Source organism: Paroedura picta, chromosome 2 (assembly GCF_049243985.1).
Source record: "Paroedura picta isolate Pp20150507F chromosome 2, Ppicta_v3.0, whole genome shotgun sequence".
In the NCBI taxonomy this organism is placed as follows: domain Eukaryota; kingdom Metazoa; phylum Chordata; class Lepidosauria; order Squamata; family Gekkonidae; genus Paroedura; species Paroedura picta.
Genome location: NC_135370.1, coordinates 161,770,828 through 161,793,011, shown reverse-complemented (window position 1 = coordinate 161,793,011; position 22,184 = coordinate 161,770,828). Strand labels below are relative to the sequence as shown.

Sequence of the window (22,184 nt, the reverse complement as noted above, 5' to 3'; positions counted from 1 at the left end):
GAGCCCCAATTGTTTGGGGGTAAAGACCGTGTCCACCCGGGAGGGGCGGTGTTCTCCCGGAAACATGCGGGAGAGGGCGTCCGCCATAAAATTCTTGCGCCCCGGGATGTGGACGAGGGTGAAATCGAATCGGGAGAAGAAGTCCGCCCACCGAATTTGCTTCGCGTTGAGCGTGCGTGGCTTCCGTAGGGCCTCGAGGTTTTTGTGATCGGTCCAGACCTCGAAGGGGATGGGGGAACCCTCTAGGAAGTGCCGCCAGGTGGACAGGGCGGTTTTGACCGCCGCGGCCTCTTTCTCCCAAATGGGCCAGTTCCGCTCGGTGGGGGAAAACTTGCGGGAGAGGTAGGCGCAGGGCCGGAGCTTGCCCCCCTCCCCCCTTTGGAGGAGAACCCCCCCGACAGCCTCGTTGGAGGCGTCGACTTGCACCACGAAGGGCTTGTCGATCTCTGGGTGGGCTAGGATGGGTTCGGAAGTGAACAGGTGTTTGAGGTGTTCAAAAGCTTGCGTGCAGTCCTGGGTCCACGGTAGTGGCGCCCCCGGACGGCCATCCCTGGCCCCCTTCCCCTTGGTCTTTAGGAGGTCGGTGAGGGGCAGGGTCACCTTGGAGAACCCTGGGAGGAAGTCACGATAGAAATTGGCGAACCCGAGGAAGGATTGGAGCTGCCTGCGGGTCCGGGGGGTCTCCCAGTCAAGAACCGCTTGGACCTTTGCGGGGTCCATCCCAATCCCCTCCCCCGAAACCCGGTAGCCCAAGAAATCGACCTGGGGTTTGTGAAACTCACATTTCGGGAGCTTGGCGTACAGTTTGTGATCCGCCAGACGGCGTAGGACTTCTCGGACGAGAGCTGTATGTTCCTCCTCCCCCCGGGAATAAATCAACACATCATCCAGGTAGACCACCACCCCCCGGTACAACAAATCGTGCAATACTTCGTTGATAACATTCATGAACACGCCCGGAGAGCCGCTTAACCCGAACGGCATGACGAGGTACTCGAACTGTCCCAGTGGGGTGTTGAAAGCCGTTTTCCACTCGTCCCCCTCGGCGATGCGGACCCGGAAATAGGCGTCTCGTAAGTCCAGTTTGGTGAAGATGCGCCCCTCCCCCAGGCGGTCTCCCATCCAAGTACTAACCAGGCCCGACCCCCCTGGTTCATGCCATCCTGTTCCCGACTGCTCTTGCATATTCCCACTTTCTCAGGCCTCTTCCGACCCAAGGCCATAAAGCAATAAACCTGTCCTCTGAGATGTTTCCTCCCTTCCTTTTCCCAGCGGGCGAGGAGGCCCAACAACTGTATCAATCTCACTGTAAGTGTCCTTGCGGAGACAGCCAAATCTCAACAATGTGCCATCTCCCCCAGGCGGCTGAGCAGGTCCTTGATGAGGGGGAGGGGGTAGGCGTTGACCCTGGAGACCGCGTTGATTGCTCGGTAGTCGGTGCAAAGCCTGAGGGTGCCGTCCTTCTTTTTGGCGAACAGGACTGGAGCTGCCATGGAAGAGGTGGCCGGGCGGATGAAGCCCCGGGCTAGGTTTTTGTCGACGAAGGCGCGAAGCTCCCGAAGTTCAGCCGGGCTCATGTTGTAGAGTTTGGCCTTCGGGAGTTTGGCCCCCGGGACCAACTCGATGGCGCAATCCGTCGGGCGGTGTGGGGGCAGCTGGTTGCATTCCTCCTCTGAGAAAGCTTCGGCGAGGTCGCGGTAACAGGCCGGGATGGCGTCATCGGGGTTCGAGTAGAGGCCCATCGCCCTCAGCCAGGGGTTGAGTGTGGCCGGGCTTTCGGACCATGGGACCACGGTCCCCGCGATGGCCACGGGCGGCGCGTCAGGTTGGTCCCGATACCAGAAGTGCAGCTTGCAGTTCGGGTGGGAGAAGACGAGGCGTTTCTCGTCCCAATCGATTTCGGGGCGGTGAAGGTCCATCCAGTCCATGCCGAGCAGGATGGAGAAGCCAGCGACGGGGGCGATCGTGAGGGAGATCCGTTCCCAGTGGGGTCCCAGATTCAGGGCCAGGGCGCTGGTGGCGTGGCGGATGGCGTCTCCCCCAACCGGGGCGCCGTCCACCTGGCGCATCACAATTGGCTTGGCCAGGTCCTCCTGGCGCACGGCGAGGGCTTGCGCGATTCCGGGGGTCACCAAAGATGTAGAACAGCCGGAGTCCACGCAGACCTGGACCTCCACCCGGGTGTCCGCCTCCTCGTTGATTAGTACCGCCGGGAGGAGGATGGGGGGTAGGATTCGTCTTGGGGGCGCCGGAGTGCCGACAGGGAGGGTCCGCCGAGGGGCGCCCGGCATGACGGACCGTCCTCGTTTCCCGAGCTGTCCGACTGGGAGGACTCGGGGCTGGTCTGGGAAGAGATTTCCACCTCCGTCGAGGAGGAAACAGGGGCGAGGAGCGCCCGGGTCCCTCCGTGCTTACCCGCCGATTTGTCGGACGGGCGCTGGCGGTCAGCCGGGCGCTTGTCCGGGGGGCGCTGGCTTCTATCCTGCTGGGAGGGGGTTTTGGATTTCGCCAGGCGCATTGGGCACACAGAGGCGAAGTGTCCCTTCCCCCCACACTCGTGGCAGAGCCCCAGTTGCTTGCGCTTCTCCCTGTCTGGCGCACCGGTCGGGGCAGGTTGTGAGGCGATCAGTTTCGGGGCAACTGGGGTTTTGTCGGACCGCGACGAACGGAGCAGGCGGGCCGCCTCTTGGCGACGCTGATAGGCTCGGTAGTTCGCGAGGTTCGTTTCGATTACCCCCGCGGCGTCAATCCACTGCTGGAGGTCCCCGTCCTCTGGTGGTCCCCGGTTGAAGATTCCGTCGGCCACGGGGCGGTCTAGGCCATCCAAGAAGGCGTTGATGATCTGGGTCTCGTTCAAGGTAGTGATCCGGTCCGAGATGGCCCGAAAATCAATTACATAGTCCATCAGGGGCCTCCCCCGCTGTTTCAGCTTGGTTAGGGCCTCTGTCGCCTTTCGTTCACGGAAAGGGTCGCGGAAAGCCGTACGGAGGGCGGCCCTGAAGGATTCTAAGGAGGTGGCTGCCGCCGTCCCCCTCTCGTGCTGGGTAACCCACCAGTCCATTGCCTTGCCCTCTAGGTTGCAGCCCAGCGTGCGCACTAAATCGGCCTCGTCCATAAAAGTATCTCCCCATTCTGCCAAGAAGCCATCCACCATAATCAAAAAATAGGTGAGTCTCTCCGAAGTACCATCGAACTTCACCTTGAATTTCCGGCCCCCCAAATTGTCGTGGCGGCCGCCGCGGGCGGCTCCGTTGTTCGGCTGATTGGGCGGCTGTTGGGGGACCGGCGAGGGCGGCGGGGCGATCGGCGGTTGAGGTTGGGGTTGGGGAGGTGGGGCGGCCGCGGCAAGCGGGGCGTAGGTCCCCCTCCTCGGGGCTGTCGGATGAGTCCAATCCTCGGCCGGGTGACGACCGCGGGGCGGTGGGGCCGGGTTCGGGGGAGTGGGGGTTCTCGTCGGGGGTTCCCCCCAGGGGCCCGATAGAAACGTGACGGGGTCCTGGCCCCCCGGCCGGGAACGTGATGGTGAGGCTTCCCTCCTCTGACGACGAGGTTCGTGGTGAGGGGGGATCTCGGCGAAGGCCGCGCCCCGGTCAGGCCCCGGCCCGGGCTCGGGTTCGGTGTCGACATCGTCCTCCTCCAGCCAGGTCATGGCTCCGGCTGGACGGGAGTAGGTCAGGTGTTTGGGGGGAGCGAACGTCGAGATCAGACCCGTGGTCGCGATCCCCCCTAGGGTGTCGAGAGTCCCGTACCCCAGAGACGGGGTGCTGTGGTGTTTGGGCTTGACAGCGGGGCCCACAGGGGGGCGCGTAGCAGCTCGGGTGGCCGGGGCAGCTGGATCGCCTGGTAGCGATGCGGGAAGGGAGAGTCGGCCTCTCTTCTCCCTCTCGGAGGCGGGGGGGCGCTCCAATGCTCCCGACGGGACTCGGCTTGGCGCAGGGCCCGGCGAAGGGCTTCGTTTTCTCGTCGTTGGTCCCCCACGCGTAGCATCAGGCTCTCGAGTTCTTCGACCGGGACAAGGTGCTTGGGGCCCTTCTTTGGTGAAGTCGACCCCCACCTGGCGCCCCATTTCGACCAGCCGGTCCGCATCTCCTGGGTCGCTGGGAGCGTCCTCGTCCTCTTCCTCGAGGGAGGGTGGGGGTGATTTCCCCGCCGCACTCGCAGACTCCTTCGCGGGGCTCTGGCATGGCGGGGATCGGTGGTCCTCGGTGTCGGGGGGGGCGCCTCCGGCTCCGGCGTCTGGAGGGGTGGTCAACGGTACCGTGGTGGCGCCGTCCTCCGCCCGCTCTTCGATGGGAACGTGGATAATCAGGTGTTGCCGGCCCCCGTCCGGGGACTGTTCCACGATGTCTAACCCTGAGTCCTCCGGGGCTGCCGCGGCCATGGGAAGCGAGGCGCACCAACGGATGGATTAACAGGGAGAAGTGGTTATTATCAATTTGTCAGGAATCAGGCTGAGCCCAGCCGGTGGAGTCCCAAGTGAAAGCGCATCAAGAATCCAACAGTCGGTTGCAAATTCCAAAGTAGAGCTTTATTAGGCAAAGTCCACAGTCAGCTAAGCATGCCAAGATCTTCCTAAGCAAAGATCTTGATAATAACAAAGTACAAGTGAAGCGGGTGGGGTAGATATAGGGTGCACCAAATAAAGGAGGGGTGCTCAGGGGATTTGGCGGGAGAGTGGGTAAAGACGACAAAAGGGGTCCTGTTCTCAGGCTACCAGATGGCCAGGTGCCTTATCGGGGAGATGGCACATTGTTGAGATTTGGCTGTCTCCGCAAGGACACTTACAGTGAGATTGATACAGTTGTTGGGCCTCCTCGCCCGCTGGGAAAAGGAAGGGAGGAAACATCTCAGAGGACAGGTTTATTGCTTTATGGCCTTGGGTCGGAAGAGGCCTGAGAAAGTGGGAATATGCAAGAGCAGTCGGGAACAGGATGGCATGAACCAGGGGGGTCATGACAATTGGCCTGAGTGACATCTATGGCTTTGATGATCTTTTCTTGATTCGTTGGAACATCTTTAGAGATCCTTAAAAACAAGCATCAATTTTAAAATGCATTATTTGCCAATACAGGTTGAACTGCTGGAAGCAGCTCTGGATCATAATACAATAGTCTGTTTAAACACTGGCTCAGGGAAGACTTTTATTGCAGTACTACTCATTAAAGAACTCTCCTATCAGATCAGAGGAGACTTCAACAGAAATGGAAAGAGAACAGTATTTTTGGTCAACTCCGGTAAGAAAGCAATGTAACCTTTTATGAATAACGAAAAGAAATTTAAGAAAAAAAAATGTTCAATTCTCATATAGAATTCAGCGTAATATTCCAGGATAACTAATTCTAATAATGTAGGGGCCAAGGCCATTGCATTCAGGAATACAACAGGCACTAGATAGATTAGGGGGGTGGGGTGGAAGAACTCTGCGGACAGCCTCCCCCTCCCCCAGGACCTGGAAAGGCTGCAGGCAGCTGTTAGGGAACTCACCAGCAGGGCCAGCTCTCACTCAGCAGGGATCTGCAGCCTCCAAGCCTTGGAGGGAAGTGGAAGGAGGTGGGGGAAGGAAAGCAACTGGCAGACCGCTGGACAGACAGGCAAGCTGGTGGAAGGAGTCACTCGGGTGGGACAGCTGCCCTGAGTGGGCACTTAAGGCTTGAGACATGATCCTCCTCCAAGGCCTTACCAGAAATATATTATGTGGAACAGATTTGTTGTTTCCCTAATTAATTTTGCTAACAAAAGCCCATGTTTTACTGTCTGTTAAGATGATTACAAGTTATATATGGGGCTGGGTCTCTTGCATATTCGGGTGAAGTACCTGGTTGTCAGTTACACCTATATCTGTTTGATGTTGTCCATGTTCAAGACGCAAATCAGAACTGAACAATTTGCCATGGTACTTTGTTCTGCGTATCATTTTAGCTCAGGTTATTATACGTAGCGTGTCAGCCTGTCCATTAAAGTTATTGTATTGCTGACACTCCGCCTCTTCTTTCAAGCGAATCAAGTTTCTCAGCAAGTGTCAACTGTTAGAACTCATTCCGATCTCAAGGTGGGAGAGTATTCGAGTTTAGAAATAACTGAATCTTGGACAAAAGAGAAATGGAACCAAGAATTTGCTAAATTCCAGGTAAGAGAAGTCTGGTCTCTATGTAATTATTACCATAAGCGTCTGTAAAATAAACCAGTGCCAAAGTTTAACGTTGTTCTGGTTTCCAGGAAATAGGTAATGCTGTGGATCCAGGAAAGCATGTGGAAAAACCAAAGTGTGCAAAAAGAGCTTTTTATTTTGTTTTGCAGAACAGTTTTCCTATGCTCAGCGGTGCAGTAAGGTAACATAAGGGCTATATTAACATCAGATGCTGCTTCTGACAAGCACACGCCCTGCACAGTTTGAATGAAAATTAGCTGTAGCTCCTAAAGTAGTATTTTCCCTGGCTAAGATCACTAAAAAAAAAAATGTGTCCTCTCTTCGATAGGATTTGCCCCTTGATTTTATTTTATCTGATTTTACTTGTGATAATTACTAGTAGTTCATGCTTCAAGGCTTTTACCTGGACACGCAATTGTCAGAAACATGGTTGCGCTTCTTTAGCATCTTAGTTTTCAAGTATCTGGGAAACCTTTCCCTTTATCAGTCCAGGGTAAATATAGAATGGCAAAAAAAAAGACTCATTCCTGCAGTTCACTGCAAAAATAACAGGTGCAAGGAGGTGCTGCATTAAGGCATCCTTGTGATGCTATATTAGAAGAGCAGATCACTTGTGATAGTGTAGCTCTACTACAGAAATCAAAGCTCGGCAGAGAGGGGTTGTTTCTGGGGAAGAACCGAAGATGCATCAAACACAGTCCCACGTTAACTGAAGTATAGTCCCAGCTCTGGTTTTCCCCACTGGATGTATGTCACACTGCAAAATTGCTGCCAGAAATGACACATTATTAGGGACTGATCTGTACATTGAAAATACTTTGGTAATACTTGAATGGGGGGAAAGATAGCACAAAAGTTCCTGTGACTAAAATTAAAATGTACATGTTAGGCAGTGGCTGGCAGTTGGCAGGACCCTGGGGAATGGTGGTATGGGAGACACTGTCAGCAAATGGTGTTAAGTTGCTAGGACCATTTCTGCACTGGGAACTTTGCTACTCCGGCTTCCATGTGGGAGCACAAATCCAGGGCAAACGAGGTGCACCAGGGCAAATGCTCCCCCGTGTGGGAGCAGGAAGAGGCAGGGGAGCATGCACCGGCTCAAACTCCAGCCTGCAGCCCAGCACAGATCCTCCCACGTAGAAATGGTCTGCGGAAAAGCAGGAGGTGATGTCATTCTGCTCTCCAAAAAACCCACCTCCTTGACTGGTGGTATCAGGGAATGCAGAGTGGCTAAAATCAGTTTTACTAGACATCATGGTCAGGAGCTAAGCAAGCTCTTTCCAGTTAAGACTTCCATTATTATAAAATTGGCATAAAATTGTAATCTCAGCAGAGTGATTTACGGATGGAGTTACTGCAGAGTACTTTTCAAGAGATGGATCAAATTCTTGTATCTTGAATTCACATGTATCGAACAAAAGTTTGGCTTCCTTATTAATGCTTTCTCACCGTGCTAATAACCTTTCAAAATGCATGTTTCTGTTCGTCTTTCAGGTTCTGGTGATGACCTGCCATGTAGCTTTGAATGTTTTAAAAAATGAACATTTATCCCTGTCAAACATTAATCTTCTTATTTTTGATGAGTGCCATCTTGCAATCCAGAATCACCCTTATCGAGAAATTATGAAGGTAGGTGGTGTGACCCATTCCTAACTTTCGCTTTTAGCATGAAAATCACAAGTCGATCTAAGGGACTTAAATAAATGTGCGCTAATACTTCAGTTACCATGGCCTTTGTTGTTCCTGATCCCTTTGGGGGGCCTGCCCCATTCATTGTGGACATGCATATAATTAATCCCCCTTCTTCCCTTGCTAGTCTTTGAGAACAGGGAGCATGCTAGGGAGGAATGAGTACCGGGAGCCAGAACTGTAGAATATGCTTTCGTATAATTTTGCCCTGCACTGCCAGATTAGCGCTTAAATGCATGGTTCACTCCTCTGAGTTTTCTCTTATTCTAGCAGCAGTTCATTCCTCCAAGGAAATATTCATTCTTCCTTCCGCTGAGGATTTGATGTAAGATGAGAGAGGCTGCTAGGAGTGAATGCAAAAAGGAATGGAGCCTACACAGGCAGAATGGGCTGTGGCATTAGCAGCTGGGGAAGGTCTTTTTACAACTGGTGCGCAAAACTTCCTATAAGCACCAATACTGTTTGGTTGTTGCCACTGGTAGGGGCTGCTGGAGGCAGTATCTGCTGATGCTCTTTCCATTAAGAGTGTTGGGCATTAGGTGCTGTTTTAAGTGTTGGTAGCTTCCTATGGATTCCTATAAGGCTAAGACCAACATCACTTTTTATTGCTGAGAACAAAAACAATCGTTACTTTTATGTATTGTTGCCAGAGGCTCTGTATTTCCTATAAATCCAATTTGTTCTGACTTAACTCAGTGGCCAAGTGGCTGCTACGGGCGGGAATGGCCGCTTCAGCTGCCGAATCGCACAACCCTACTATAGCCAGTTTCCTCTCATTTCTTAAAAAAATCTGTATTTGAGGTTTCTTCCCTTGTCTGGTAATCCTGCCTTGGTTTCTGTGTTCTCCATCTCCTCAAGATGTGCTGTTGGCCTGTTAGGGAGTCTATAGTTGACCCATTGAGTGTGTATGTTCCACTAAATACCTGAACATGACAATGAAAACAGCTATTTAACCACCTAGTTCTAAATCTGTTTATTGTGTGTGTGTGTGTGTTTAAATGAAAGCTAATTGCTTTTTTTAAAACTTTCATTAAACTAACTATAATTTGCCAGGTTAGTTTTTCTAGTTGTATTGCTGCTTGGTTTTGGCTGACCTATTGGACTGAAAGTGTATTAAGAAATTAGGATCATAGAATCGTAGAGTTGGAAGGGGCCATACAGGCCATCTAGTCCAATCCCCTGCTCAATGAAGGATCAGACTAAAGCATCCAGGATAATTATCTGTCCAGCTGTTGCTTGAAGGCCACCAGTGAGGGGGAGCTCACCACCTTAACAGCCAGTTGATTCCACTGCTGAACTACTCTGACTGGGAAATCCCCCCCCTCCCCTAGTATCTAGCTGATACCGTTCTACACGTACTGAGGATCCTGTCCTCTGCTGCCAACAGAGAACCTTTCAAATCCTTAAAGAGTAATCATGTCCTCTCTCAACCTCCTCTTCTCCAGGCTGAACATTCCCAAGTCCCTCAGCCTTTCCTCATAGGGCTTAGTCCCCAGGCCCTGGATCATCCTGGTTGCTCTCTTCTGAACCCTCTCAATTTTGTCCATGTCCTTTTTGAAGTAAGGTTATCCTGAAAGTTATACAACATTGGGTTGTTGGTGCAGAAACTTACGTCATGTTCAGGAGCATCACTGTGAAAGCATCATTGATTCTGGTTAAGACATAATCTGGTAGGTCTGGATTGCATCTGTACTAGGGTCTGTTGGGGTCTACTAAAGCCCAGTATGAGCTACTGTGGTGTAGAATGTCAGACTGGGGTTTGGGAGTACTGGGTTCAAATCCCTGCTCCACAAAATGTGACTGTGGGTCATTTGCTCTTGGCCTCCTTCACTGGGTCACTATGAGGATCAAATGGGGAAGAGGAAGTAATGTGGGCCACTCTGAGCTCCTGGAACAGGCTTTCTTAACCAGGTTGTTTGTTTGTTTATTTATTTTTTTGTTTATTTGTGTGATTTATATACTGCTCCCCTCCTCCTCCTCATGATGTCTTGGGGTGGTGTACACATAACCAGTGGGAGAGTGGGACATGGAACCTTGAACAGTATGAACAAGAAAGATATAAACTATTAACAGCACAACATATTAGTAATCTTGAATGATTTACGGGGTAATAGTCAGGGACAATTAGATGCCAGGTTCCCTGGTAAAAGGACCGGTTGTGGGAAAGTCCCTGTTGCTGGCCTCATCTGAAAGACTGGGGTTTCTTGAGGGTCCTGGAAGGGTTTCCTGAATTAATGGGAGTTAATAAATGTTTTAGTTTTTTAAAAATTCTTAAACATTTATAGGGTGACAGGACCATATATGATCATGGTGACCTCCCCCCGCCTCCTGCCAAATGGCCAGTGATGGTCTGGAGAGGGTGGAAAGGGAAGGGGCCCCGGATGGGCATGTATACAGCTATGCTTCTCAACCATATTTTGCATGATTGCATTGCTTCTTGGGTTTCTTGACGCATGGACAATGTTTCAGCGGTTTCTCAACGGTAAAAAAGAATTGAGAAAGGCTGTCTTAGAAGAAGGATGGGATAAATGTGCTAAAAATGTATGACACCCACTAATCCCCTTTTTGGAGGCCATGGCAACAGCATATTAGCTTGATACAACCACTCAGTTAAGGTGATGTCATTAGTCCATGTCTCTCTACCTGTTCTGGGGCTGGAAAGGCAGACGGGGACATTTTGTGAGTCAATCACACTTTCATCCCTAAGCAGCTTTACTCCCTTCTAAGTCCATTAAAATTGATGGGTTTAGAGCGGTATAATTCTGTTTAGGATTACAATCTGCTCAGTTTGATACCATGATGGGGCAGACCTCCCCTGTTCGCCACTTCTTTTCTCCCCAGCATTGGGTGGTGTCCCAATATAAGTGCAAAAATAACATCCCTGAGAGTCATTTGGTTTATATTTCAGCTTTGTGAGAGTTGTCCAGCATGCCCTAGAATCTTGGGATTAACAGCCTCCATTTTAAATGGGAAATGTGATCCAGCAGAGTTAGAAGAAAAGATACAGAAACTGGAGAAAATTTTAAAGAGCAGTGCTGAAACCGCAACGGACCTAGTGGTCTTAGACAGGTACGTTTTTGATACATTTTAAGGGTATTAATATTTGCTGAACGCCGTTTATAAAACATTGCAGGTTCAGGGGGGCGTTTTCCGTTCCAGAAGGGTTTAACTTGTTTACAGAAAACGAACATGCTAAATATATGTTAGTTATAACAGGGGTAGTCAACCTGTGGTCCTCCAGATGTCCGTGGACTACAATTCCCATGAGCCCTTGCCAGCATTCGCTGGCAGGGGCTCATGGGAATTGTAGTCCACGGACATCTGGAGGACCACAGGTTGACTACCCCTGAGTTATAACATCAAGTTGCTTCTTTATCTTCCTTTGCAGACCGTGTAGGCCACCCCCTCCCCTATGTCTGCTATTTTCATATGTCATAATATGCACATCTGCCATTTAACATACAGTTGACCCAAGTGGTTGTTTCTCACCCTGAAGGTATACTTCTCAGCCATGTGAGATCGTGGTAGACTGTGGACCCTATGCTGACAAAAGTGGTCTCTATGAAAGGCTGCTAACTGAGCTGGATGATGCACTCAGCTTTTTGAATGATTGCAACATACCTATACATTGTAGAGAGAGAGATTCTACCTTGATTTCTAAACAGGTAAGGATGCATTGCTGATCATTTTGCTTAACTGCAGTTTATGTATTGTTCTGTTTAAAGAGGTTTGCTTCCCCCCCCCCCCCAGGCTGCCTTTCAGCCAAGCCTGTAGAACGCCCAATTCCTTCCACTGAGAAATACCATAAGTTTTTTTTCCTTTCATGCTAAAAGACAATCTGCACCAGTTAGCAAATTTGAAAAATCAAAATAAATTCTCTGATTTACGTAGCTGAGACTTGAAACAATTTAAAAGTGTGGAGGTTGAAATTTGCTCTTCAGATCAGGGGAGACAGGTAGGTGAGCCCTCCTGACTTGTTTCTAGTCATTGCAGCCACATACCTGTTTCCTTGGTTCTGGACCAAGGCTTTGCACATCACGTCACAGAATATGTCTTTTTTGTTTGCCTAATCTGAAATTTATTTTTTTTATTTATGTATTTATTCTGCTTATATGCTGCAGCTCCCAGAATCAATCCTTAAAAAATCCTCCCAAACACCCATGCCAGCCAACAGAAATTATCCTATGAGCCCATGTAATATAATAGGCAGATGGCAGCCCCAGGCATCGGGCACAAAGTGTCAAGGGGGAGTTGGAGGAGGAGCCAGTTCTTCCATACCCAGCCTCAACCAAATGCCTGGCGAAAGGGCTGTCTTGGATGCCCTGCAGAACTGCAGGTGTTCTGTCAGGGCCCTCAGCTCTCCTGGACCTGAAAGATGGGATAACAAATAAGCACCAGAGTTTGCAGCAAATACTATAATGCAGAAATTGAGAACACTTTCTTAGTCTAGCAAGCAGACTACGAAAACTGGGATTACAGTATTTGCTGGCATATAAGACTACTTTCCCCCCCTGAAAAACATGCCTCCAAGTGGGGGGGGGGGTCGTCCTATACGCTGGGTGCACTTCAGTTGGGATAGACATAGCTGCCCATAGTACTGTACTGTAATGTAACAAACTCTATATTTTGAGTGGAAATGTTGGGGGGTCGTTTTATATGCCCAGTCGTCTTATACGCCGGCAAATAGAGACAGAGTTCAACGAGATCTGAACACAATGGAAAAATGGGCAAATGAGAACAAGATGCAATTTAATAAAGATAAGTGTAAAGTTCTGCATCTGGGTCAGAAAAATGAAAAGCATGCCTACTGGATGGGGGATACGCTTCTAGGTAGCACTGTGTGTGAACGAGACCTTGGGGTACTTGTGGATTGTAAACTAAACATGAGCAGGCAGTGTGATGCAGCGGTAAAAAAGGCAAATGCCATTTTGGGCTGTATCAACAGAGGCATCACATCAAAATCACAAGATGTCATAGTCCCATTGTATACGGCACTGGTCAGACCACACCTGGAGTACTGTGTGCAGTTCTGGAGGCCTCACTTCAAGAAGGACATCGATATAATTGAAAGGGTACAGAGGAGAGCGACAAAGATGATCTGGGGCCAAGGGACCAAGCCCTATGAAGATAGGTTGAGGGACTTGGGAATGTTCAGCCTGGAGAAAAGGAGGTTGAGAGGGGACATGATAGCCCTCTTTAAGTATTTGAAAGGTTGTCACTTGGAGGAGGGCAGGATGCTGTTTCTGCTGGCTGCAGAGGAGAGGACACGCAGTAATGGGTTTAAACTTCAAGTACAACGATATAGGCTAGATATCAGGAAAAAGTTTTTCTCAGTCAGAGTAGTTCAGCAGTGGAATAGGCTGCCTAAGGAGGTGGTGAGTGCCCCCTCACTGGAAGTCTTCAAGCAAAGGTTGGATACACACTTTTCTTGGATGCTTTAGGATGCTTTGGGCTGATCCTGCGTTGAGCAGGGGGTTGGACTAGATGGCCTGTATGGCCCCTTCCAACTCTATGATTCTATGATTCTATGAAATACAGTACTTTAATACTCAAAATCATGGAGCATTGTTCTGTCTGCATTTAATATTTGTGTTATTTGATAATGTGTGAATATCTTTAGGTCATTTTCTGTGTGTATTGATACACTTGGCTTCTTCACTCAGTGGTAGTCCTACAAGTTTAATTACTTATTAAAGTAAAAGAAATAGACGTTGCTTAAAATAAATGGCAACAAAAAAGAAAAGTGCCTTAAAAAAGCAGATGTTTGAACTAGATCAACACTGAAGAGACGTGAGCGGCGACTCACAGCGGCCTGCCACAAATTTTGTTAATCTTTAAGGTGCTCCTGGACTCTTGCTCTTTTCTAGAATCAGCAGTATTAATTTTAATGTGTGGCGTTTTTATGGCACCTCTTCTATATGGCTATAAAATGGATGTCTTTGACATGGTATCTGTGAGCGATGAATGTCAAGTTTGCCGTGTTCTAGACTGAAATATCAGCATTCAAATCTTTCCACATGCTCGATTATATGGCCATGTGGATTTCTTTAGCCATGATCAAGTATAGCTGCAATTTGGCTTGAAATTATACCATTATAACTAGTCTTTGGAGTTGTTGTGTGTAGTTTCTTGCGTATGGTTGAAATGTGTCTTGAAGCCGTGTCTTGATCCTTAGCTTATCTACAAAGAAATGGAATACTTGGTGCTTCCAGAATTTTTGCTTTCCCTTTATACTGGTTGAAGTGCCTTACAGAAGCTGCGCTGTACTAAAGTGACAATTGCACTTTGCTTGCAGATACTGTCTGACTGCCAAGCAGTGTTGCTTGTGCTGGGACCTTGGTGTGCAGATAAAGTAGCTGGAATGATGGTGAGGGAGCTGCAGAAGTACATCAAGCACGAGCAAGAGGAGCTGCACCGGAAATTTCTATTGTTTACAGACACTTTCCTAAGGAAGATCCATGCACTCTGTGAAGAGCACTTCTCGCCTGCCTCACTTGACCTGAAATTTGTAACCCCGAAAGTCATAAAACTGCTTGAAATCTTGCGTAAATATAAACCCTATGAGCGGCAGCAGTTTGAAAGCGTCGAGTGGTATAATAATAGGAATCAGGATAATTATGTGTCTTGGAGTGATTCTGAAGATGAGGATGAGGATGAAGAAATCGAGGAGAAAGAGAAAGCAGAGACGAACTTCCCTTCTCCCTTTACTAATATTCTGTGTGGAATAATTTTTGTGGAAAGAAGATACACGGCAGTTGTTCTCAACAGGTAAAATTTAATGGAAATAGGAGTTAAATAAAAGCTGGCTATACAAAATGTTATAATCTGGATTCAGTTCTTCAGGGATTTATGTCCAAATGGTCTATTCTCATTCTCTCTCTCTCTCTCTCTCTCTCTCTCTGTATCAACACATTTGATGCAACGAGGAAAATAATATTCATTATATAATGTGTTATAGGCACTAGAATCAGTCTGCTAATACCGTCTGCTGTGTTTTTACAATCTTCATGGGGTGAAGTTTGTGTGTTGATATACTCACTTGTATCATACACTTAAAAACTATTTTTCCTCTCAGCTTTTAACTCTTAACTGTGAATTAGGGCTTTTAGATCATTGCATGTATATGAAAATAGATACAGGTACTGAAAAAAAATTCTGTTTCTTCATAATTTTTCACCGTAACAGACTTTTAAGAAAATTGGGGAGGGAAAGAGGCTACAGGAAGTATTCTGCTAAATTCCTTATTCCGGATGGGGTGTTATTGTGCATAATACAACTCACGCTTTCTTGGCCTAAACATTATCCTGCAAGACAAGGAACAGAGAACTCTACAATAGACGAGAGGACATCTTGCCATTTAATATTTTCAATTCCACTACTTGTCTCTCGTAAAACGCTTCTTGGAATTTAAGGATTAGCTTTTGCATTCGCTATCCAACAGCAAACTATGTGAGAATACATATTTTGGCAGTGGCAGCCGAGAGGGAAAATCAGCAGCAGTACAAGGAAAGAAAACTCTCAGCGCTGCAGTTTCTTTGCTTTCTCTGGCAAGGTAAAGTGGCATGCCAGATGTAAGAGGGAACAGGCAGTGGCTCTTTCTTTGCTAGTAACGTGGGGTGAAGCAAGGGCTTAGCCATAGCTGCTTGTAGTGGCTGCTGGAACTCTAGGCCACGAAGAGCCGTAGGAACGTCAGTATACGTGATTTTTGGGTATTCAAGAAAAATCAACTAGGTTGTCAGACTCTGAATCTTGTTTCAGACCATGGTGAGTAATATAACCCCTATAGGCCTCTTAAGGCCATTATTTTTGTCGTCAGTCCTTGCTGCAAAGAATCTTGCCGTTGAGCTGGTCTCAGTACTTAAAATGATACTTTTCTGCACTTAAAGGAGAAATGTGTTCAAGCTTTCCTTGTCCGGTCCTGCCGGAGGAATATGTGTTTGTGTGTGTGTATGCCCATGTAGGTGTGCCTTTTATTACTTTTTAGGGAGTTAGTGACCAGGCTAGGTGTATCTCTGTGTAAAACATACACAAGCGTACGCACACAGCCCGTCGTCATCCCTCCACAGTTCAATCAGCGAATAGCGTTTAACATTTTCTCAACTGCTTGCGACTTCTAAAACGTGTGTGCTGTGTTTAGATTGATAAAAGAAGCCGGCAAGCAAGACCCCGAGCTGGCTTACATCAGCAGCAATTTTATAACTGGACACGGCATTGGAAAGAATCAGCCGCGCAGCAAACAGATGGAAGTCGAATTTCGAAAGCAGGAAGAGGTAACCTTAATGAGAATAATTGTCCCAAAACTGCTGCGTTTCTCTTGCATTTGAAACCTTGGCCAAGTCCAGGAAATTCCCTGGCTTTGGGAATCTTGCATAGCTGTTGGTGAAGTTTTTAATGTATTGATCAACCTCTGTGGAAGGAATGTGTTTTAACTTTCTAGGAGTGTTTGCCTTTGAACGACAGTTCTTTATTGGTTATGTTTTAATCAGTCCTATCATTTGTAGTGTTTGTGAGGGAGGCTACATCTTATGTACCCTCCTGTGATAATTGTAGCTTTACTGCTTATGAGCTTAAGTTTATATTGAACATTATTCAGGGTAAAAAAAAAAATCTGTGTATTTGTCTTTAAATTTCAGCCGTTTGTCAAAGTGCTGCTTTAATAGCATGTTTCTAGTTAAGTCACTGTAAATTTCCTGTTTCTGTTTTTATGTCTTATTAGTAAATTTTTAAAAACGCACACAAACACCAAAATGCCACCACAAATACATTTCATGTTTGTTTCTGCATGACTTGCATTAGTGCAGACTTAGGTAGAACTGTTCCTCTGCTTTCATCTCAGGAGCATGCTTCCTTTTATGAAGGAATAGGGCAGAGAAAGTGCAGTGTGGAGTACTTTGGAGAGATGTCGCATGCCATAGCTATTCCTTGGTCAGATTTTCAGGCATTTGTTACCCAGGGCGAGCCAGTAGGCTTTTAGTAATGGGTACGTTTTTTAGATTAGTTCAGCATGGCATACTAGAAAAGATTCTTACAATCTTATGTATAATTCTTTATTTGGGCTACGCTAGAATACTGACTTGGTTTCTATACTGTACACTGAAGTGCAATTCAAAAGGGCCTTTTACAGTCATGCCACCGGATTTGCGAATCTTGAATTGTAAAAAGGATGCTGAATTAATAGCTAAGAAAATGAAAGATTTTTTTAAAAATATAATGTAACACTTAAACTGTGCATAATATATTTAGAATTCTGTTTATCCTTTTAACATAAATTTTGTTTGGCGATACCGTTACCACAGTAGAGCTGTCGTACATCATGAGATTCCATGTCACTTTATATTGCTTAAGAGTCCAGTGATAAGAGAATTCTCAAACTTGAGAGTTAATATAGTATAGATCAGTGAGAATGATCAGTGATCTGAAAGCTGGCTAGTTTAATTTTGATCTCTGCTGCAGATTTGATAGATCTGTTCGGGCAACTTGCTGAATCTCTGCATCCACAGCCCTCTGCATTATGGGAACAAGCCTGGCCTACCTTACAGAGCTGTTGTGAGTGTAGCACTTCTTAGTGCTATTTCAAAGTGACAATCAGAATTTGTGGAGGCCTCTGTTGGCATTTTAAAGTGAATGTAGTTTCACAAAATTATACACAAGGTATGAGATCAGTGCCCGTTAGACAAGAAAGCAACATAATTCAATAAGATGAAAGCTTTTAGAGTCCTTTGAGATCACTTTCTAATTCGTTTTTTTTTCTCTTTTCACCCAGCATTTGAATTTTGAACTGGTTTGTTTATTTAGCAAATTAATTACAATTGATTATTTTCTTTTGAAACTACCTTTTATTCAATTTTTGTCAAACTGATGGTTTTGTGACTGCACTTAGAAATATATCTTCTTGGTTCCTTTTGTAGGTACTTAGAAAATTTCGAGCACACGAGACCAACTTGCTTATTGCAACTAGCATTGTAGAAGAAGGTGTTGACATACCCAAATGCAATTTGGTGGTTCGTTTTGATTTGCCCACAGAATACCGCTCGTATGTGCAATCCAAAGGAAGAGCCAGGGCACCTATCTCAAACTACATCATGTTAGCAGATTCAGACAAAATTAAAGGTTTTGAAGAAGATCTTAAAACCTACAAAGCCATTGAGAAGGTATGTGGGAAACAATAGCCTGGGTCATTCATGCAAAGCTTTTGCAGATCTCTTAAGTTGCTAGAGAATCAGGAAAAGAAGAAGGCGATGATATCTTCTAGGTTCAAAACAAGAAAACCACTAATTAAAAGATATGTGGTGAAATCAAGAGAGAGTAGAGCTGGGTGGTACAGAGCTAGCGCGGACAGAATCCAGGTTTTGACAGGTAGCAGGAGAAAAGAGCTAGATCAGAAGGCTAAGGGATCCGTTTATGGTGGCTGAAGCAAGGAGGAGAAGATTGGAGGAACCATAAGGTTGTCCACAATACCACCTTGTTATACAGACTAAGAGCTAGGTGGTAACTTAGAAAGTGGCCTGATCCACTCAGTATTTTTTCCCCAATACGAGCATCTTATTTGGTTCCTAGGAAGCCTTAGTGTGGCCAAAGCATGCCGGGTAGTTTGGTCTCAGGGCTGCTAGTTACGGATGTTATCTTTGAGCTATTCTTATTAATAATATTTATAGGAGTGCTTGGTAGTCATAGAAATCTTATTGTTTGGTCTGTTCTTTTTAAAAAAGATCTTAAGGAACAAGTGCTCAAAATCTGTAGATACTAGTGAAACAGAAAATGAACCCATTGTGGATGATGATGATATATTTCCGCCGTACGTTTTGAGATCAGAAGACGGTGGTCCAAAAGTCACCATCAACACTGCCATCGGACACATTAATAGGTGTGTTTTTTGACATTGTTACTGAGTTACTCTTAAACCTCACATCATAAAGCAGCCTAATTGCCCAGCTCAATACTGTAGAATAGTAACAATAACCTGACATATAGTAATGTAATGATGCAGAAAGTTTGGGGATTTTTTTTAAAAATAGTTTAATCTTATTGATGACAGCTAGCAGAGAATAGTGGTTCACGGGCCATTTTGGTCCTCTCAGCTGGAGGAGGGAAAATTGATTCAAGGACATTGTAGCAGAAGTAAGAAACTTCTTGACCTTCCACTTTCTTTTCAAAGTGACCTGATAATATTAAGGATGTGCTATCTCTGTTTCAGAGAGGATCATATGCCTTTCTTCATAGTGCACAGCTATTTTTATCATCTCGATTGCTCATGAAATAAAAGAATGTTGCCTAAAGCTGCAAAGCCAAAATGTAAGCTCTAGTCCAGGGATGCTTTTGTCCCCAATAAGAGTGCCATCCTAAGGAGAGTTATACCCATAATGACCAGTCCCTAAAGGGACTCTGCCTTGATTTTTAAAATATTGCATACATGTTGAGAGAGAAATATGGATAGATCCTCCTCCTACCACGTTTAAGCTTGTAAACCAGCCATAGAGCACTATTCTTAGATTAATTCATTCCTGTCTTCCTTCAATTTTCCATCAAATAGATACTGTGCTAGGTTGCCCAGTGATCCATTTACACATCTGGCTCCTAAGTGTAAAACCAGAGAACTTCCTGATAACACATTTTACTCAACACTTTATCTGCCTATCAATTCTCCTCTTCGAGCATCAATTATTGTAAGTACTTGCATGTGCTTGTTTGTATTTATTCTTTGTCTATGAATTTTCCATTCATGCTTACTCTCCAGTACTAAGCTGCTGTAGTGCTAGGTGCAGGCGTTCTGTGCTTTTTCTAGGAGACCTGATCCCACGGATTTTCAGAAGCTTCCATGGCCAAGTAGTGGTTTACACTGCCTCAGACAAAGCTTGAATTGTCAGGTGGAACAGAGTTGACACTGAAATCTCTAGGGCCCCAAAGAAGTCCTGCAGGACTACACCAGACCGCTTCCTTTTCATCCCCCCCCCCCAAAGGCAGGCACAACAATGCTTGAACTGAAGATATGTACTGTGTCAGTGACAAAGGAAGTAATAAGCTTGGGGTTGTGTCCCAGTACTTGTTTCCATTGGCAGCTTTCTTCAGTTGAACCTCATGCGATCTGTAAAGGAAAATGTGTTTCTGTTCACCTTTATTTTCATGAATTATAATAAATAATAATAATAAATTTTTATCTTCCATCCTTCCAACGCTCAGGTGGAAGGTGCCATATAACTTTCTCATTGCACCTTCTTGTAAAACAGTAGCAACTTGCACAGGTTGCTTTTATATAGTCTTTGTAAGTCTTGGTTTAACTTATTTTTAATGTGTCTTCATTATTGTTACATCTCTTGTCATGTGTTTGGGGACTGATGTCTTTTTTGTCAGAATATTTACTTAATTAGAAATCAAGCAAATAAATTGTATGACTTGTGCGTTTCATGTTTTAGAACACTGCAGTATCTTAATTTTAGGGTTGCTTCAATTTATTTTTAGGGTCCTCCAATGAGTTGTTTGAGATTGGCAGAAAGAGTTGTGGCTTTGATTTGCTGTGAAAAATTGCATAAAATTGGTAAGTAACTTTGAAAGCAAAAATCATATATTTGGCTATGAAAATATGAAGCCACAGTTCTGATACTGCTTTGTGTATAATTATGTTATATCACTTATTAAGGATTTTCACATGTATTCTAATCTGAATGGTTTAGCAGTCCTCCTTACAACTTGTTAAACACCATCTCCATGGAATATTTCAAGTGGACATGGAAATCACAGTGGGGATGTTGGTGCAGTTACATCAGAAGGGTTTTCTAAATCATCTGTATTTGAAATTTGACTGGTGATGTAACTCTGCTGTCACCAAAGAAATGCTGTGCTTGTCCATTACAATCTGGTGTCTAAATAATAATCTTTTAGCAAAGCTCTGGCAGTGTAGCAGCTGGCAGCCATAGCAAAGAAATCAGTACTGTGTTTATTATTTTGACTTTGGATATATTTTAGGTGAACTGGATGACCACTTGATGCCTGTTGGAAAAGAGACAGTAAAATATGAGGAAGAACTGGATTTGCACGACGAAGAAGAAACCAACGTCCCAGGAAGGCCAGGCTCCACAAAACGAAGGCAATGCTACCCTAAAGCTGTTAGTATAGTTCTGTGCTCTACCTGCATTTGTTATTGTGGTGGCGATGTGTGTTTCTGTGTGGGTGAAGGGTTCTGACTTTTATGGGACGGGTGCGGAAGACAGAGAAATAAAATATAGCGTTGGCATCTCCCCAATTTAAGAGATGCAGATTCAAGCAGGAAAGATGAAGCAGTCATTTTTTTCCTTGAAAGGGCGTTGTAAATGAAAGGTGACTTGCACCTCTCTCTCCTTACACCACAATGCTGAAACTATACAGTAGCTCTATACATTTTTAAAGTGAAGTCTTTGTTATTTTAGCCTTTAACATATAAATAGTTGATAATGAGCTACTTCATTTGTACCCTTCTATGCACAAGAGGGATGTAAATAAAAGAGAGCACAGATTCCTTTGTCACCTTAATGACTCTTTGACATACTGAGCATAAGATTTTGTAGGTTCATTCCATTTGCGCCTCTTGTGGCGCAGAGCAGTAAGTGGCAGAAATTTTATCTGGCCGCAGTGCTGTATTAAAATAAATTTGAAAGTGGCAGAAATGCTATCTGAAGCTGTCTGTCCATGAGGCTGGAAGTTCAATCCCAGCAGCCGGCTCAAGGTTGACTCAGCCTTCCTTCCATCCTTCCGAGGTTGGTAAACTGAGTACCCAGCCTGCTGAGGGGTAAAACGGTAATGACTGGGGAAGGCACTGGCAAACCACCCCGTATTGAGTCTGCCATGAAAACGCTGGAAGGCGTCACCCCAAGGGTCAGACATGACCCGGTGCTTGCACAGGGGATACCTTTACCTGTATGTTGCTTTAGGTTTAACAGTTTCTCATGACACAGTTGAATGATAGAAATTATCTAGTTGTGTAGATGTTTCCATTGACTGATACTACCATTTTTTGGCTCTAGTCCAAACTAAATGTGGGCTGGATGCAACCAATTTTTCAGCTAATACAAAAAGGAAGGCAGGGGTCCCAACTGACCACAACGAAAGGCTCTGCTGGGATTCATAGAGCTTGCGGGAATGAGAGCAGAAGTAAGGAGGGGAATTGAGTGAGACTGAATTAAAAAGTCAACTGGATCCAGCTGCCTTCCACCAAGTTGTCTTCTGTGACTCTTTCACAAGCTCGCTGTTCAACGGAGAAAAGATTTCCTTTGCTGGAGGAAGGCTTGATTATAAGGGAGTCATGGGTTTCCGTCCAATACATTTCTTTATTCTGACCACTTTTCCATTTTTAATGATATATTTCTAATATTTTCAT

General features: G+C 46.0%; 1 protein-coding gene across 4 annotated transcripts in view; it reads left to right on the top strand.

Moving 5' to 3' along the window:
• Window positions 1-22,184, top strand: part of DICER1 (dicer 1, ribonuclease III) — a 67,745-nt gene that overhangs the window by 21,610 nt on the left and 23,951 nt on the right. For all 4 annotated transcript variants that reach the window (XM_077323588.1, XM_077323585.1, XM_077323587.1 and 1 more), the window contains exons 5-16: window positions 5,072-5,234; window positions 5,997-6,127; window positions 7,643-7,777; window positions 10,746-10,906; window positions 11,334-11,502; window positions 14,133-14,605; window positions 15,975-16,107; window positions 17,746-17,988; window positions 18,547-18,701; window positions 19,368-19,500; window positions 20,294-20,369; window positions 20,798-20,937. In XM_077323588.1, coding sequence (XP_077179703.1) covers window positions 5,072-5,234; window positions 5,997-6,127; window positions 7,643-7,777; window positions 10,746-10,906; window positions 11,334-11,502; window positions 14,133-14,605; window positions 15,975-16,107; window positions 17,746-17,988; window positions 18,547-18,701; window positions 19,368-19,500; window positions 20,294-20,369; window positions 20,798-20,937 — 2,112 coding nt within the window. The remainder of the gene's footprint in view (window positions 1-5,071; window positions 5,235-5,996; window positions 6,128-7,642; window positions 7,778-10,745; window positions 10,907-11,333; window positions 11,503-14,132; window positions 14,606-15,974; window positions 16,108-17,745; window positions 17,989-18,546; window positions 18,702-19,367; window positions 19,501-20,293; window positions 20,370-20,797; window positions 20,938-22,184) is intronic.